Source organism: Panthera uncia, chromosome B4 (genome assembly GCF_023721935.1).
Source record: "Panthera uncia isolate 11264 chromosome B4, Puncia_PCG_1.0, whole genome shotgun sequence".
In the NCBI taxonomy this organism is placed as follows: Eukaryota; Metazoa; Chordata; class Mammalia; order Carnivora; family Felidae; genus Panthera; species Panthera uncia.
In genome coordinates, this window is record NC_064809.1 from 75,869,809 (window position 1) to 75,889,095 (window position 19,287).

Genomic DNA, 19,287 nt, shown 5'->3' on the forward strand with positions numbered 1-19,287 from the left:
CAGTGGAAATGAAATCACTATGTTTAAGAAATACCTGCATCCCCACGTTTATTGTAGCATTATTCACGATAGCCAAGACATGGAAACAACCTGAGTATCCATAGACAGATGAATGGGTGAAGACAATGTCAGACAGATCCGGATAAGGGGATACAAAAAAGTTAAGAGTATATAGAATTCTAGGAGTGTGAGCTGTTGAATGTGCTGCCACCTTAAGGATATCCTAGGCATACTGGCTAAAAGGGAAGGGAAGAACTTCCCTGCTTAGTATAATAACAAGCTCGTGAGGTCTTATTCCCAAGCAGATAAGATGTGGAATGAAACTGCCTGATTTCTAAATTTTTTTTTTCAACGTTTTTAATTTATTTTTGGGACAGAGAGAGACAGAGCATGAACGGGGGAGGGGCAGAGAGAGAGGGAAACACAGAATCGGAAACAGGCTCCAGGCTCCCAGCCATCAGCCCAGAGCCTGACGCGGGGCTCGAACTCACGGACCGCGAGATCGTGACCTGGCTGAAGTCGGACGCTTAACCGACTGCGCCACCCAGGCGCCCCGAAACTGCCTGATTTCTAAGCATCTGCGTTTGACTAGAAACGGATAAGCCAGATGTATTTCATTAATACAGATGTGTTTGGATCTGATATCAAGGACTTGGCAAATGGATCTTGGTTAACACCCACTTCTCCTAAATTCCTGAATGCTTGCCCACCTGGATCTGGAAATCTCAAGGCTTCTTTCCTCAAAGGCCTGCTTTTCTCTTGTGGTCTGCTCCCTCCTACCTCTGCCTCTCTGCAAATATCTTACTCGCGATTCCACATGAGGCAGAGTGTTGGTTTTTGCCATCTTATGGGGGTTCCCTCTACTTGGTCTGGAGCAAGGTGTGAATGAGTACAGTCTGGGGAATTTCTGTGGACCACGTTGATGATGACGAATGAAGGGGGAGGGATTTTCCCAGTCAGGAGTCCACTTTCGTGGCGTTTCATTGTTCTTCCCTTATGATGTGTAGTGTTTCAGGCTGGCAGCAGGCTGTGAACAAAGAAATTGTATGCAGTGGTCTCTTCCGATATGCTGTGACTTGGCAAAGGGCTGAAGGCAAAACCATGCACCTGCATGACCTTTTTAGCTAGACAAAGAATCCTCTCTCCCCCCAGCCCCCCAGGAAATGCTCCCAGACCACAGCGCAAACAAGCCCTAATTAAGTCTTTCCTTGGATCCTGATGTCTTTTCCTCTAACCTTTCCTTGGGTTTAGATGTGTAATTAAGAAGAAAGAGTGGGGGAGAACAGAATCAGGTATAAGACACAGCTGGGAATTGGGAGCTACTTAATAGCAAGTGAAGTCTGGAATCTGTTCTGGTGGCTCTTTTGATGGTTTGAACACAGCAAGGGATATGGTAAAATGATGGGAAAATTAAGATGCTTTTGATGAAAAAATTGGTTGCAGTTATGTGACTGAGCAATTTGCTCAGACATTTTGAGTTTCTTGTGTTTTTGCCTTTTTGTTTCTGAATAAAAGAATTTCAATGTTTTTCAGCCAATATTTAAAGATAATATAGGTGCTTGGTGCTTCCCTGGGAAGGCTGTGAACACACCCTTACAATTATATGCAAAATTTGAGGCTTTGTGTAGTTATCTGAAAAGAGAGTCCCATAGATTTTAATCATGTCCCCAGTGGGTTCAAGACCTATTCTCTTCCCCCAAAGTTTAAGAACTACTGGAATTAGGGGCACCTGGATGGCGCAGTCGTTTAAGCGTCCAACTTCCGCTCAGGTCATGATCTTGAGGTTTGTGAGTTCGAGCCCCGCGTCGGGCTGTGCGCTGGCAGTGCGGAGTCTTCTTGGGATTCTCTTTCCCTCTCTCTCCGCCCCTCCCTGCTCGTGTGATCTCTCTCTCTCTCTCAAAATAAATAAAGAAAAGCTTGAAAAGAAACCCCGCTGGTATTAGAGAAGGCTCTGGAGACAAAATCTGGAAGGGTAGCCATATTTGGAAGCCATGGAGACATGATGGAGCCTATAAAAGTTGGGGAAGGAAGGAAGCCCCGGACAGACCCATGGGAGGCAGTGAGTGGTTAAGCCTGTGTACCCTGGAATCAGATACACCTGAGCTCAGAGCTTAGCATCCTCTTCACTTATTAACCATGCTGGCTGTATGATGGGGCAAGTTGTATCTCTAAGCTTCAGTCTTCAGTTTTCTCATCTAGAGAATGGGATGATAGAACCTACCTCGCAGAGTGATTGCAAGGATTGAGGTCATCCATGCAGCAGGCCTCCTTGCTTCCCTGTGGACGTGTGTGTGCACGTGTGTGTGTGTGTCTTTGTCTCTACTCGTACTTTGCTTTTTCCTGTGCATCGTATGCCTCCTTCTGGGCCAAGCACCTGTATAGGCCTCAAGAGGCCCTGCATTCGATCCCACTGTTTTTTCTGCTTTCTTTGGAAAAGTGATCATTGCGACGTGGTGTCCTTGGCTGAATATCCTCGTTCCAGGTCCTCTAGAGACCGCTTGCTGGCCGGGTTGAGAGCTGCATATTTGCACTTTTCCACGCAGTTTAGGGAGAATTAGAGCCTAGGAACCTAGAGCCTGGAGCGTGGAGCCAAGTGAGCCAGCCTCCTCTGGGAAGGAGAGACCAAAATAGTGCTGCTAGGGGAGAGCCTGTCTTCTGCAGCGCCTCAGATAGTGGCTGCCTCAGGCAGCCTCAGAGGCAGGTTCTGTGGCCCAATTCCTTTTGTAATTTGCACAATAGACCAGAAGATGGGGCTCTTGACCTTGGAGTCAAGGGCCAGAGGCTCTGACTTTTTCCACATTTGAACTGCAAGAATATAGACCCACCAGAGCTCCCAGGAATGGTCTACCTCCTTAGGCCTCTCCCTACTCTACCCACTCATGCCCACTCCCATGGCTGGGAGCCGTATTTCTGGGGAGTGGGCAATTTAGGGCACATCTTCCCTTTGAACATCGTTCTTGGCCCCTCCTTAATTACCATGTTGCCAGAGTCCTTCCATCTGACCTCCTGCCCCAGGTTTTCCCCTGCAACCCACCTTGCCCCTGTGGTGGATCCCAGCCGTGTTGCGTAGTGGCCAAGAACTCCAGAGTCAGGCTCATCCGTGACTCACGTCCTCAGAGGAGCTCACCCTACCCCCCCTTGCCAATTACCATCTATCACATAGCCTTGCTATTGAGTTCCTAGCAGCCCTCATAATCTGTGATTACTGTTTGTTTACTTGCTTACTGTCTCCCCACTAGATCCTAAGGCTCAAGAGGGCATGACCCTGTTTTCTTATTCTTTCTCTGTCGTGTAACACAGGCCTGAATACACAGGTTCTCAGTAAATGCATTTTGAATTAATAAATGACCAAAGCCCAGCTTCACACCTGCCCGAACTTAAGAAAGCTGCTGAACTTCTCTAAGCCCCAGTCTTCTTACCAGTGAAACGGAGAAATAATGGAGATACTGGAACTATTACATAACACGATACATGTATACCACAAAGCCTGGGGCCTGGTACACGGAAGCACGTTCCAAAACCTTTAGCAGTGTCTTAGTTGCTATCATATGAGAAAAATAAAGTCTGAATTAATTAGCTAGTTCTCCATAATTTGGCCATAGGTTTTATTTATTATTATTATTATTTATTTATTTTTTAACCACAATTGGTACTTCACTACTACTCTTCTCTATAACTTTTTGCTTTGGCTCAAATCATGGCTACTCTGAATGGGCCACGTACATTCCTGTTATTAAGCCTTTGCCCAGTAGCTAAGATGCTTGCTCTCCTTACCTTGGCTCAATTATTTGCAGATTTAGCTGTAACCCATGTCCTCTGTGTCATGTTCCTGAAGTGTCCCAAGTCATAAAGATCATTTCCTTTTCTTACTGTTTATTACCTTTGTTGTCGACATTACTCCTATCACTCTTATTTTTGTGAAAAATTTTTAACATTTATTTATTTTTGAGAGAGAGAGACAGAGCTTGAGCAGGGGAGGGGCAGAGAGAGAGAGGGAGGCACAGAATCTGAAACAGGCTCCAGGCTCCGAGCTGTCAGCACGGAGCCCGATGCGGAGCTCGAACTCACAGACTTTGAGATCATGACCTGAGCTGAAGTCAGTTGCTGAACTGACTGAACCACCCAGGCGCCTCACTCCTATCACTCATATTTTATGTCTTATTATCTTGTCATTATGTTCACATGTCTTCTGTTCCCCTGATTAGATTGTAAGTCTTTTGGAGACAGTATTATATTTTAAATTTGTCTGCATCTTTGGTGCCATTTGGGCTTGTAAATAGCAGGCATTCAAAATATTTTCAATTGAATTAAAAGCACGTATATTTGTTAACTACTTTCTGTATGTTTAGCCTTCTTTGAGACTCTGTGGAGTATAGAAGGACATAAAAATAATTACTATCTTCAAAATACTTACAATATTATTATAAGTTAAAGTCAACATATACTAAAGTACTTAACTAGGGGCACCTGGGTGGCTCAGTCGGTTAAGCGTCCAACTTCAGCTCAGGTCATGATCTCACGGTTGGTGGGTTCGAGCTCCGCATCAGGCTCTGTACTGACAGCTCAGAGCCTGGAGCCGGCTTCAGATTCTGTGTCTCCCCTCTCTCTGTGCCCCTCCCTCACTCACACTCTGTCTCTGTCTCTCTCTCTCAAAAATAAATTAAAAAATAAAGTACTTAACTAACCACAGCATGGTAACTGATAGAAGAAATGTATGGAATGCTATGAGGATTCATAGAAGGGAGAGATGACATCTCTAAGAAGTGTTGGAGAGAGTCGGATAAAGAAAGGTTTCTTGGAAGAGGTGGCCTTTGAGATTGACTTTGAAGGATGGTTAAGATTTTGATGGGCAAAATTGGGCGGGGAGGGGGGTGAATTCCAAATTCAAGACAGGATTAGTGAAGAGATAGAGACTGTGGCAATGAATGCTAAGGCTCAGAAACAGGACCAGGGGCTTATACAAGAGATCAGAAATATGGTTCTGCCCCAGGGACACTGAAACACAACCTTGTTTCGAATTTTAGGGCCAATGCAAGGTGTGGTGTGCAGGGGTTGAAACTTTAACATGGACCCGACTATGTTCTCCAGATGGAGTTTCTTTCGGGGCTAAGGATTATTTGCAACCTTTTTTTCCCCTCTCTGATAATATGGATTCACCTACAGTCTGATGTTATAGTGCGTGTAAAGCAGGGACTCCTTTCCTCCTCTTGGGGACAGAGGGTTGGTCGGATTATAGCCAGCCTCTTTTCTTTCAAGCCCAAATCAAATTGAATGCATTACTTACGGTTTTCTAACCTTGCCTTAGATCAGTAGTTCTGTTGTTAAATCATAATTTGTCTTACATCATTTCTCGGAAAAGTTGGAAGCGTTTTTGTGGAATTATTTCAACCATCAGCCTGAGCTCAACTCTGTGCTTTTTTCCTTGCCAACCTAAGACCCACGGAGAAGACCTAGGTCGTACGGAGTCTGTGGAGGGGGGTCGGATCACACTGCCTGCCCGCTTCTCTTTAATGCTCTTTCGTCTATCTGGACACTAGTTCAGAGATTGACAAGTAATTTGAGAAGGGCCTTTCCCCTCATCGTCAGTTACTTCCTTCTTCAATTCCAAGGGATGTTTCCCCAGAATTTAAGAACCCTTACCTAAGGAATAACATCAGAATTAGACAGAAACTTTCTCCGTTTTCAAGGGTCAGGTGCAGCCGCAAACAGAAGCATGAGATTTTCGATTTCTAGCAAGCGGTTGGAAGGACCTTTAAGCCCAGAGGCCCCTGAAGGGAGGGAGGCGGTTTCCAAGGCAACCGGGCCGGGAGCGGTAGCCTCCCCGGGCTCCCTCCCTCCTCCTCCTCCTCCTCGCGGTAGCCCAGGGTACCGCCGGACAGCGTCCTCCCGTGCTCCGCGCGCTGATTGGCCGCACAGGCCGCACGCTGATTGGCTGCGGCGAGGCCTCGCGGGCCGGTGGCAATGGAGGCGGCGGCGGTTGATGGTTGACCGTTGGCTCCGGGGTAGGGGTCGCCGCTCGGGCGATCGGCTCAGAGCCGAGCGGAGCGCGCGGGCTGCTGACGCTCGGCCTGGAGCCCGCGGGCGAGACCTAGCTGGGTTCCGCCATGCCGGCCGGGAGTAACGAGCCGGACGGCGTCCTCAGCTATCAGGTAGGGCCCCGCCTCCCGCCCCTCCCCGGGGCTCAGCCTCCTCATCCTCTGCCCACCCTCCTGCCTCTGCCCCCGAGCCGGGCTCCGCAGGCCACTCCCTGAGGGCGAGGGGAGGCCGGCCCGGGACACCAGGGGGCGCTCCGGGCGTTTGGGGATCGGGCCGGGGCTGCGAGAGGGTGACCTTGGGCCGAACCTGGGAGCCGGCGGATCACTGCCGCATCCCTTGCGAGGCCGGCAGAGGAACCCTGACGGCGGCGGGCGGTGACCTCTGTTCTCGGGTACTCCTTCTTGGGAGAGAGGCTGGCTTCTGGCCTGGCGGTGTCCTGTTGGAACGTGGGAGAAAGGGTGGCCAGGGACCTCGCTCCGGTGGGGCAGGTCTCCTCTTTGTGTTGTTTCTGGAGACTTCTGGTTCCTCAGCGGCTCAGAGAAAGAGCTGGAAAGGCTGGAGGCTGGGGCCAGACCCCATTAGTGTGGCCAGCTTTATGAGTCTCGCCATCCCATTGGGCAGACAGCTGACAACTTCTGGCAAGGGAAGGGGGAATGGGCTGGGGAAGTGTTGAGAGGTCAGGAACAGGTGTTTATTTAAGGGAATGAGGAAACCAGGCTTAAGTAAGCCACAGCTCAACTGTTGGGGTGGCAAATGTAAGGAAAATCATCGGGCTAGGTGTCAGAGACTGCAGGCTCAAATCCTACATCTGCCTTGCGCTGGCTTTGTGACCTTGAGTAAGTCACTTGCCTCCTTGAACCTCAGTATCTCCGTCTAGTAAAATGCGAATGAGAATACCTGCTTTGCTTTCACAGTGTCGTTTTGAGGATTGAATGAGGTGCTATTTGTCAAATGTCTATTGTGTGACAACCAGTAAGAGAGTGGTAGCTCACTGAATTCTCACTCCCCCCTTTCCTGTACCGTCAGGTGGTTGTTACTGCTCTGGAAAGAGAGATTGAAGGGGGGGGGGCAAGCCTGAAGTGGGGGGCTGTGGCGATGATGATGGGCCTTCTTAGGAAGGATGATAAGTCTTGGAAACAAGTGCCATGTTGATGTCAGGGATGGTTTCTGTAAGGAGGCAGGGGAAACATTCTGAGTTTGTAGCAAAACAGGCATGGACTCTCTCCTCTTCTTCCTGGTACTAGTTTGCCTCTAGATGATCCATGATTCCCTCTTTGCTTGTTCCATCAAAAAAGGAACCACATCTAAGATTTTGGAAAATCTTTCCATATCTGATCCCCCTAAGGCCTAAAAGCATATTCAATCTATGTGGTGGGGATACAGTGATGAGCAAAACTATGCAATGTTCTTGTCCCCTTGGAGCTTCCTGTCTTGGAGGGTGGGGAGAAATAACCATGTTTAAATCAAATAACCACACAAGTGTATTATTATGAACTGTGATAAGTGTTTTCGAAGAAAGAGAGGCAGTCTCTCAGTGTTTCCAGCCTTGGTCTCAGACGAGAGAAGATTTTGCTAAGGAAGAAAATTAGAGATCTAAAGAATAAGTATCAACTGAGGGAAGAGGGAGATCAAAGGACCTTGGAGACAAAGAGAATAGCAGAAAGGGAACACATCTAGTTAGAGGGCCTGAAAGAAGGTCAGCGTGGCTGGAGCCACAGAGCAATGAGGGGAATGGTGTGAGATATACTCTGGGGTCGAAACACAGAGCCATTATAGCCCGTCCTGAGAAAGTTGGTATTTATTTAAGCAGCGAGGGGAAGCCACTGAAGGGGTTTAAGCAGGGAGGGGAAGGAGAAAGCGAGAGCGAGAGCGAGAGAGAGAGAGAGAAAGAACACTCGAGCAAGTGCATAGAGTGAGTGGGGAGGGGTGAGAGAGCAAGCTCCAATGAAATCATGATCAGATTTTCCTGTTGAAAGATTTCTCTGGCTGCAGTGGGGAGAATAGAATAGGCTGGAAAGAGTGTGAGGAGACAGTGTGCTTAACATGCAGAATGTGTACCAGTCGTATTGTCGAGATCATAATAACCCATAAGCTTCTGTTAGTGCTTTGTGAAATTGATAATTCCTGAGTGCTTCTGGGGTCACATAGAAAATAATTATCTCCTTTACATCTAGTTCATGTAACTTTCTTGATCAGTGGGGTGAGGAGACAAAAAGGAATAGAGTAGAAACAGTAGGACCTCATGAAGGCTGGGTCAGGTGATGGGCAAATGGATACTTGAGATATAGGGAGGAAAAGAAAGGAGGACAGGAGGAGGAAAGGAAGTAGGGGTGATTTGGGGGACAAAAAGTCAACCGATTGAAAATTGCCAACGAAGCCTCCTATGTGCCAACTAGGCTGTGGGGGGTGGGGTGGGCGGAATGGACCTTGCAAAGAGAGGGGATTGTGCAACTTGCTGTAAAGAGATTCTAGGCATCACATCTAAATATCACAAGTCTAGGCTGTTTTTTCTGGCTTGGACTATTGCACTAGCCTCCTACACTTCCCTCTGCTTTTTCTCTTGCCCTTCTATAGTCCACTTTCCACATGGCAGCCAGAGAGAGCTTTCAAAAACACAAACCATGCCTGATCCCATCTTGAAACCCTTCAGTGGCTCCCCAGTGCATTTTATTTTATTTTTTTTTTAAATTTTTTTTTTCAACGTTTTTTTTTTTTTTATTTATTTTTGGGACAGAGAGAGACAGAGCATGAACGGGGGAGGGGCAGAGAGAGAGGGAGACACAGAATCGGAAACAGGCTCCAGGCTCCGAGCCATCAGTCCAGAGCCCGACGCGGGGCTCGAACTCACGGACTGCGAGATCGTGACCTGGCTGAAGTCGGACGCTTAACCGACTGCGCCACCCAGGCGCCCCTCCCCAGTGCATTTTAGAGTAAAATCCAATCTCCTTATCATGGCCTACCAAACTTTAATGTGCTCAGGGACTTGTCCACCCTTTCTGACTGCCTCTCCCCCATTCTCTCACCATGCACCCCTGCACTGGCTTTCTTTCTGTTTCTTCGATATGGCAATCTCCTTCATACTTTAGGACTTCTGCTCTTGTTGTTTTCTCTGCCTAGGACATGATTCTATCCAGGGTTTTATGGGACTTAATTCTAATATTACCCCCTCAGAGCGGCTTTCCCTGACCCCCACAGTCACTGTCTTTCATATGATCCTGTTTTATGTTCTTAATAGCACTTATGACTTATCTGACGTGTTCTTGTTTGATTTCTATATTTTCTTTTTTGGAGAGAAGCTTGACGGGGGCAAGGACTAGGAGGAAAATCTTGCCATAGAGCACAGTTCCTGGTATAAGATAGGCGCTCAGTTGCATGAGTGAATGAATGCCTTTCCTGTATCCAAAGTCAATGTGCTTCTCCTTCAGGAGCTCGCGGTCTTGGGGTTAGCACAGAACATCAGGTGCCCATGCTTGCTTACACAAAAGCTGTCCCTTGTGTGCGGCTGTGCCTTTACTCAGGTGTTCCAGCTGGGAAATCCTTCCCCTCCTCTTCACCTAGAATATCCCATTTAGCTTTCAGGGTCTGGCTCTTTATCACTCTCAGAATTCATCACTCAGTGTTCTCTGCTCACAGCACCCACCAAGGGCTATTACTGTCTCCAAAGTATGTGCCTTTAATCACTCTGCATTACTGTAGCTTGGTCTTTGACACCTACACCAATGCCTGGCTTGCAGCGAGCACTTAATAACTGTTTGGGAAGATATATGTGGCAAGGTATACAAAGGTTACATTGGAGTGGGAAGAGACTGCACTGAGGGAGGCCAGCTAGGAGGCTGTAATTTAGGATGAGTTAATGAAGGCCTGCCTTTCTGAATTTTGATGGGATCTCTGGAGGTGGTTATCGAAATTTTAGGAGTCAGTGAACTCTTAAAGGGGTGAGGTAGTAAGGGAGGAAGAAGGGCAGGGGCGCCTGAGTGGCTCAGTCAGTTGAGCGTCTGACTTCAGCTCAGGTCATGGTCTCACAGTTTGTGAGTTCGAGCCCCGCGTCGGGCTCTGTGCTGACAGCTCTGAGCCCGGAGCTTGCTTCAGATTCTGTGTCTCCTCCTCTCTCTGTGCCTCCCGTGCTCATGCTCTATATCTGTCTGTCTCTCAATAATAAATAAATGTTAAAAAAAAAAAAAAAGAGCAGAAAGCTCTAGGGAGAGCCCCTAGTTTGGACTGGAACTGAGGACATCTTGTATCTTGTGAGTCCTCCTGATCAGCACTTTCAGAACTGAGCAGAAAGGAGTACTGGAGGAGAAGGCCGGAGTGGTTGGAACCATCAGCACTCCAGCCAAGTGGTTCTGGGAACTGCAGGGAGGTTCAGGGACGGTGTCAGCGACGGAGCGGGGAGCAAGTGAGTTTGGGTATTCACCAAGGTTTTTATGTGAATCAGGCCTGCTCAGAATGGAAAGCTTTGCAGAAATCTTCAGAATAGTGAGCCCTGGGAAATGGGTGATGATTGGGAAGGGTGGCCGATGAGAAGACAGTCACATTCCGTACCTTATGGTAGACCTGAAAAAACTCCTCTAAGCCAAGAGTTCGTGACAGAGACGGAATGCTAGTGCCCAATGGCTGGCACGTGTCGGAGCCCAGTCAACACCAGCTGAATGTTGTTGAATAAAAACATCAGCCATAGCGGTTTCGCCTCTCACTACATCGCAGTGTACAAATCCATATGGCCCCGCCCCCTCCCGACAGCCGGGAGGTGTTCCTTTCCTATGAGGGAGTGGGGAAAACCGAACATTCTCTGTACCTGGCTTTCCCAGCTCTGCTGGGGAGCTTTGGTAGGGGAGGGGTGGGCGGTCCTGACAAACAGAGAACTGAGGTAGTGTGGGGGACAATGCAGGCTGCAAATTTACTTCCTTCAAAATTTGTGGATAATTGCCTTAGCTCATAGTTTGCCTTGGCAGGGTAGCCGGGGCTCTCAGTCAAGACTGCCCTAGTAGTTAGTAATCATTAGGACACAGAAAGCAACCGTGTTTATTCTGGATCTGCTGCCAGGTTACGGCAACAAATCTTAGATAATGGGGAGGTTGTTGTTCCCTGTAAGATAGTAAGTAATAAGTTTACTCTGGTCTTGGTAGTTAGGGAACCCTAATGTGTGTATTAGTTTCTATTGCTGCCATAGCAAATTACCACAAATTTAGTGGCTTAAAACAACACAAATTGATTATCTTTCAGTTCTCTACTTCACAAGTCCAATGCAGCTCTCACTGGGCTAAAATCGAAGTGTTGGCAAGGCTGTGTTTCTTTCTGGAGGCTCTGAGGAAGAATCTGTTTCCTTGATTTCTTCAGCTTTTAAAGGCTACCTTGTTTCCTTGGCTTCTCGTTCCTTTCCTCAACTCCAAGCCGCCAGCATAGGGTGTCTCAAACCCTACTTTTGGTATCACATCTCTTTCTCTGACTCAAGTCTTCTGCCGCCAGTCCCCCCCCCCCCCAACTCTTTAGGGATTCTTGTGATTGCATAGAGCCCACCAGATAATCCAGGATAATCTCCTTATTTTAAGTTCATCTGATTAGCAACATTACTTCCGTCAGTAAACCTTAACTGGGGGGCCATTATTCTGCCTACCACAATGTACTAACTAGCAATCTTAATACAGAACAGGAGTTACTCTAGGTGGGGCTCAATAAAAGAATCACTTAGAAACCATAGCTACTTTGGAATTTGAGGCCCTAGCAGGTTGCTGAATAGTCAGAATAGGAAGCTCATGGGTATTTAGGAGCTCATGGCCACTGAGAGGAGGTCCGGAACAGCTGCACGAGTCCTTGCGGAACCTTTCCCCCCCCCCCCCTCGCTATAGCAGTCTGAATTCAGCAAGGAAGTCAAATTCATGGGCATCTGTGGGCCAGATTCACTGACAGGGTGTCTAAGGGACCAGAATTCAGAGACTTTGCTGGCTGAAGAGAAAGGAAATGAGATGGAGAACTCTTGGAAGTCTGGTCAGTAAAAGGGCAAAGTACAAGTTTGAAGTACAAGGTTCTGGCACACTATGGGTTTAAGGTGGCAATAATGTAGATCTTGAACTGTGGACATGAATGCATGATTGGGTGACTTGAGCTCTCTGAAATGACCGGGTTCTTTGCTTTTGGCAATAATAGCGTGTGATGTTAATTGTAAGAATACAGAGAGGCTTGAGTTTGAGTTCCTCCTATCCCACTTACCTCTTGTGTGATCTTACTTAGCCTTGATTTTAAGACTGTTGTGAGGATGAAGTGGGGCAATATACATATGTAAGGCACAATGCTAGGCGTATAGGAAGTGCTCAATAAATATTTGTTCCTGATACTCACTGTGTCAACTCAATTTGCTGATCAGAAACCCTGGAAGTCACTTCTGTATTTGCTGTTTTAAAAATGGTTAAATGTGTCAGAACTCAATAATTGCTTGACTCTTTTTTGTTGGGGGTAAGGATGGGAGGGTGGAAGGGTGGAAGGATGTCATACACCATGTCTGAAAACATCGGATCTTTAGGAAAAAAGATGACAGGGGTCTCTGGAAGTGAAAAGTCTGAGACTGACTGCAGGCATGGAGGGGCAGTTGAGTTGGGCAGGTCCACCACCCCACAGGTCCGGAGTGGCGCTGCAGGGGGCACGAGTCAGGGAGAGGGCTCCAAATGGACTCCACTGCCTGCCACCTTCCCCTTCCCCTGCAGCCTCCGAGGCTGCTTCCAGGAGCTGGAGCCATTATGTAAGACTCAGCCCTGACCCTGCCTTTTAATTTGTCCATTAACTGTAAGTAAGAATCTGGTCTGTTACTCAGGTATGGTTCATTCATTTTTCAAGGCTCATAACAAGATGTGCCTTGAAATTTCAATGTTTTAATGTGTATTTAACCCCCTTAGTTCTTTTTATCTTATCTAGTCCTTGAGGTAGGCACCCAAATCAATTCACATTTACATAGTGGGTCATTGTCAGTGAGCTAGGAGGAAGGACAGAAAAGAGGAGACTTAGAAACATTGCCTTTTCTCTAGTTCACTCTCCTTTCCCTCCTCCCTTCTTTCCTTTTTCTCCCACACTTATATAACGTGGTTCTCATGATTTTAATCTTTTCTGAGTCACAAGCTTCCCTGAGAATCTGGTGAACGTTATGGACCCTCTTAAGAAAAATGTACACTTACACATAATCCTCTGAAGTTCATTCATGGGAACCCTGGAAATCTATGGATAAGAAATCCTCTCTGCCACAAATAATGGTGGTATCAGAGGACATAATAGCCAACTGGTGAGGAATCTGTAACAAGCACAGACCAATGAGACTTGATATTCTTTACTTTTTTTTATGATTTTAAACAAACTTTGTATACACAGTACTTGAAATTTATGGAACATTTCGAGCAGACAACGAAGTAGAAAGACTTGTAAAAGTGACTTGCTATGTACCCATGACCTGGCTTCAGCAATGAACACTCACCTATGTTGTTTCATTATATCCCCACACACTCTCCAAATCCCAGACATCATATTATTTCATCAGTAAAAACTTCAGTATGGGGCGCATGGGTGGCTCAGTCGGGTAAGTGTCTGGCTCTTGGTTTCGACTCAGGTCATGATCTCATGGTTCATGGGATAGAGCCCTGCAACAGGCTCTGTGCTGACAGCATGGAGCCTGCTTGGGATTCTCTCTCTCCCTCTCTCTCTGCCCCTCCCATGTTTGCTCTCTCTCTCAAAATAAATAAGCTTAAGAAAAACCTTTAGTATGTATCACTAAAGATTAAGGACTTTCTTTTTATGATATCACTACCATGTCACAATATTGTTATTATTTTTTTTAACTAACAGTTAACTCCTTAATACAATCAAATGTCCATGTAGTTGTTTAAATTTATGAGTGCCAGGGGTGCCTGGGTGGCTCGGTCAGTTAAGCATCTGACTTCGGCTCAGGCATGATCTTGTGGTTCGTGGGTTCGAGCCCTGTGTTGGGCTCTGTGCTGACAGCTCAGAGCCTGGAGCCTGCTTCTGATTCTGTGTCTCCCTCTCTCTCTGTCCCTCCCCCACCGCCCCACACTCTATCTCTGTCTCTCACTGTCTCTCAAAAATAAATAAACATTAAAAAACAAAAGATAAAAAAATTAATTTAGGAGTGACTTTTAATTTTTTAAATAGTTGGTTTACTTGAACCAGGATCCAAATGAGGTCCACACATTCACATTCAAGCCTGACATTTCAAATGCTTTGGCTAATGGTGTTTGACAGTGGCTCTGTTTTCTTTGGCAAGACAAAGAAAGTGGATGAACAATTATTCAGTGAATGTAGGCTGTGGTTAACCAATCAAAATTACGGAAACAAGTCGATTTTTCAACCTGAATATTTCAGGTGATTGACCTTGCTCTCCATATTTTGCTTTTATAGTTCTTAGAGTCATAAAATCAATTATGCCACCCTCCCCTCCTTCCTCTAGATTCCTGCTGTGTTCTATGTAATGCCAGGTATCTGTGGACAGTGCTAAGCATTGTAACCAATTGGTCCCTGTCCTTTGGATATTACAAACCTGCGGGGAAGCCAATACGAAAAATTATTCATATATATGAAGTTTTATGAGAAAATATATGATCATATGATAAAGAGTTCAGAAAACTAGTATTTATTCATCACAATTTTTATTTTATTTATTTATTTATATATTTTTTTAACGTTTATTTATTTTTGAGACAGAGAGAGACAGAGCATGAATGGGGGAGGGTCAGAGAGAGGGAGACACAGAATCTGAAACAGGCTCCAGGCTCCGAGCTGTCAGCACAGAGCCCCACGCGGGGCTTGAACTCACGCACCGCGAGATCACGACCTGAGCCGAAGTTGGCCGCTCAACCGACTGAGCCACCCAGGCGCCCCTCATCACAATTTTTAGATACTTACCATGTACCGGACATTATAGCTTCTAGGTACATAGTGGTGGACATAGGGACAGCACCCCCACTTCTGGAACTTACAAGCGTGCAAACTACTTACAGTGGTAAGCTATTGTATTGGGCTCTAAGAATATAAAGATGGCAAATTGTGGCTGGTACCATCAAGAAATCCGTGATCTAAAAGGTGAGCTAGATAAACAAAGGACAAATCTAAAATAAAGGCAAGTTTATCCACCTAAAAGTTATTCCTTAGAAAGATCTTTACATGAGAGTTTTTAGAGCTTAGATAGAAGTGAAACTGACAAGCCTTGGAAAATTGACCCAAAGTGCCTATGGTGGTGGGGAAGACATTGATGTTAAAGATGTATTAGAAGGTTTTTTTTTAAATAATTTTAACTAATTATAAAATGTGAAAAATTAATATTTCTAAGTTAATATATTATTTTACATATCTGTAATCTTTCAGTTTTATTGGTAAATATTTATGTATCACTCAAAGGTAAGAGTTATTTTTTCAATTAAATTTTTAAAATTATTTTAATTTCCGTATAGTTAGTTTCAGGTGTACAATATAGCAATTCAACACTTCCATAAAAAAAGATAAAAATTCTTTAAAAAATAAGCATAGTATCACCTAAAGAAAAAAATAGCAATTTCTTTACTATCATAAAAGATCTCGTCAATATTCAAATTGGCAATTGTCTCAAAAAATCATTTAAAAAATAGCTAAAAAATTATTTGTTTGTTTGAATCAGGATTCAAATAAAGTCTGCACATTGAGATTGGTTTTTAAACCAATCTCTTTTAAACTACTGGTTTACTTTCTTTCTCTGTCTCTGTCTTTCTCTTCTTGCAATTGTTTGTTTTAAAAAAGGGGTAGGAGGAGGGAGAGGATTTGTTCTATAGCTTTATAATTTTGCTGATTGTATTCTCATGCTGGTGTTTTTCCGTGGAACTCTGTTTCACTGTATTTTCAGTAAATTGGTATTTCGATTTAGAGGCTTGATCAGATTCAGGGACAATTTATTTGTTAAGATTACCTAATGGTGGGTGATATAGTCTCCCATTAGGAGGCATATAATATCTGGTTGTCTCTCCTTGTGATGTTAGTGGCTGTTGAAAATCAATGCAATCCATTAGGGATTGTGAAATGGTGATGTCCTAATTCTAACATTCCTTTTTCATTTATTCTTTTCTATAATAGGAAACTTCTCTCATCTCTTCTATGGTACTACTCTATGGCACAATTTATATAGGAAAGCTAGGATACATTTTTAACAGTTTCGAAAATAATGGGTTGGTTTGTTAGCATTCTTCTCCAATGGTGACCAATTAATTTTTATTTTTTATGTATTTTTTAACGTTTATCCATTTTTGAGACAGAGAGAGACAGAGCATGAGCGGGGAACGGTCAGAGAGAGAGGGAGACACAGAATCTGAAGCAGGCTCCAGCCTCTGAGCTGTCAGCACACAGCCTGACGCGGGGCTCGAACCCATGGACTGCGAGATCATGACCTGAGCCAAAGTCTGACGCTCAACCGACTGAGCCACCCAGGCGCCCCACCAATTAATTTTTAAAGTGACATTGTGAACTCATAGATTTTAACATATCTGATCTATTCAATCTGTTGCAGTTACTACTCTTACTGATGCTCAAAGTATCCTAAAAGGCAAGGGATCTCTTTAAGTTGACTCCCTAGTGGTCTGTGAGTGCCTTTTAGTAGACAATGGTATTTTAAGAGACCACAGTCTGGGTGCTAAGGATACTCATTGCTACTGGCTGATCATTTTTTCTAGGGCTTTTGAGTGGACGGAGCTAGAAAATGTAAATTTATAAATTTAAAAACACTTAAAGATAAAAATGTATTCTATATTCTTGTTGACCCATCCAATTCAAAATCAGGACTGAATGGTTTTTACTTAACTTCTGTCCTAAGACTGTATTTCCTTTTACCCCTGCTGAGAATGCCAGTTCTCAATGACATTGAGAGTGACAGAACAAGTTGACATGATCACGAATATGTTTATCTCACAATGCACAACAGCGTCAGAGTGATAGCACCAACACTCCCACCAACAGATAACTAAACGGTAGTTTAAGATATTCTTAAACTCTTTTTGTCTTAGGGTATATAGCACTGAGGATGTTCAGGCAGCTTATTGTATTTTACAGTTACTTGGAATAATATCTCTTGGAATAGTTATGCCATCAATTTGGCATTTGCTTTCATTTGATTTTTCATTTCTGGGAATTGCTTTTAAAATTTTTAGTTGTTTTAAAATTATGTGAGATATTGGGGCACCTGGGTGGCTCAGTCGGTTGAGTGTCAGACTTTGGCTCAGGTCATGATCTTGTGGTTGGCGAGTTCAAGCCCTGCATCTGGCTTGCTGCTGTCAGCCTGTCAATGCAGAGCCTGCTTGGGATCTTCTGTCCCCCTCTCTCTGCCCCTCCCCCATGTGCACGCTCCCAAAAAGTAAATATTAAAAAAATAAAATAAAATTATGTTAAGATATTTACAAAATAAGGTATTTTCAAAGAAGTCTAATTTTCTGTCCTTTTCTCCTCTAACCTATTCCCTCACTCCTCTATGGGTAACTCTTTAAAAATTTTTTTCATGGTGGGGCAGCTGGGTGGCTCTGTTGGTTAAGCATCCAACTTCAGCTCAGGTTATGGTCTCATGGGTTCGTGAGTTCAAGCCCCACATCAGATGAGCTTGTGCCCCACTTCAGGATTCTCTCTCTTTTGCCTTTCTCTGCCCCTCATTGGATTCTCTCTCTCTCCCTCTCTCTCTGCCCCTTGCTCACTCATGCTCTTTCTCTCTCAAAAAATAAAAAAAGAATAAATAAACAACAGGAATTTATTTCCTAAAATTTTTTTCATGACTTATTCTTCCTTTATAGGTTTTTAAGTATAAGCATATGCTTATGTTCTAACACCCTTTCTTTTTTATATGTAATTTTTTTTAAGTAAGCTCTATGCCCAATGTGGGGTTTGAACTCACAACCCTGAGATCAAGAATCTCATGCTCCACTGACTGAGCCATCCCAACAACCTTTCTCTGATAAAAGTTAGCAAACAGCAAACAGTTTTCTCTACGTTGCTTTTTAAACTTAATATTATATCTTGGAGATTATTCCATGATAGTAATAATATGAAATTTTAAATGTCTATAAACTAAATTCATAAGTAAAACACTATAAGTATTGGAAGCAATCCAAGTGTCCATCGATAGATGAATGGATAAAGAAGACATGGTGTACACACACACACACACACACACACACAGAGGAATATTACGTAGTCATAAAAAAGAATGAAATCTTGCTGTTTGCAACAACGTGGATAGATCTAGGAAGTATAGTGCTGAGTGAAATACATCAGTCAGAGAAAAGAATACCATATAATCTCATTCATCTGTGGAATTTAAGAAACAAATGAATAAACAAAAAACCCAGACTCTCTCTCTCTCTTTTTTTTAAGTTTATTTATTTTTGAGAGAGAGAGGGTACAAGTGAGTGAGAGGCTGAGAGAAAGGGAAAGAGAGAATCCTATGAGGCGCAGGCAGGGTGGGGTGGGTGGGGTGGGTGGGGTGGGGGGCAGTGAAAAAAATACATATATATGTAGACATTTGACTTTCATCTACTTCCCTAGAAGTTAGTCTATTCAAGTTGTCCTCAAGAACTTTTTTGAATCTTCTTATCGGGGAAATGGATTGCTTTATATTCAGAGTTGCCTCGTTTGAGGACATAGATGATAACTTGAAAAAGTGTTGGAACAGTAAGCTGGAAATTTGAGCAGGATCTGGAAGATGATAAGGATTTGATGGAGAGTTGGGGGGGGTGGGGGAACGTTAGATGCAGGACATGTGAGCAAAGGCGTGAAAGTGGGAACATGCAGAGTGCCCATGGGATCAGTGAACTTGGCTGGAGCTGCAGGTTTGATCAGAGAAATAGACTGACAGGAAAATCAGTTAAGATTAAAAAAAAAATAGTTCAGGGTCTTGATAAGGTAGGTGCCATTATAGTCATGATTTTAACAAAGAATTATTGAGCACCTACTCTGTGAAAAGTCTGTGTAGGGTGTTGGAGGAACAGTGGTGAGGAAGGCAGACAGGGTTCCTCCCTCAAGGAGCAGAGACATGTCATTACAGAGAAGCGCAGTGTGCAATAAGGGCTTATAAATGGGAGGACCTCACTTAGTTCAGATGAGGGAAGCCTTCCAAGGAAGTGCATTGAGGCTGAGATCTGTGGGATGATGAGTAAGTATTGGCCGCTGGTGGTAGGAGGTGGGGCTAGCAGGGAGAGGATGATAGTTCTAGACCGAGGGAGCAACACTTAAGGAAGAAAGTGAGTCTGGTTC

General features: G+C 44.6%; 1 protein-coding gene across 1 annotated transcript in view; it reads left to right on the plus strand.

The window, feature by feature from the left end:
• The first annotated feature begins 5,943 nt into the window (after window positions 1-5,943).
• Window positions 5,944-19,287, plus strand: part of SLC4A8 (solute carrier family 4 member 8) — an 80,221-nt gene continuing 66,877 nt past the window's right edge. The window contains exon 1 of the mRNA XM_049625465.1: window positions 5,944-6,149. Within this exon, the coding sequence (XP_049481422.1) occupies window positions 6,105-6,149 (45 nt within the window). The 5' untranslated portion in view covers window positions 5,944-6,104. The remainder of the gene's footprint in view (window positions 6,150-19,287) is intronic.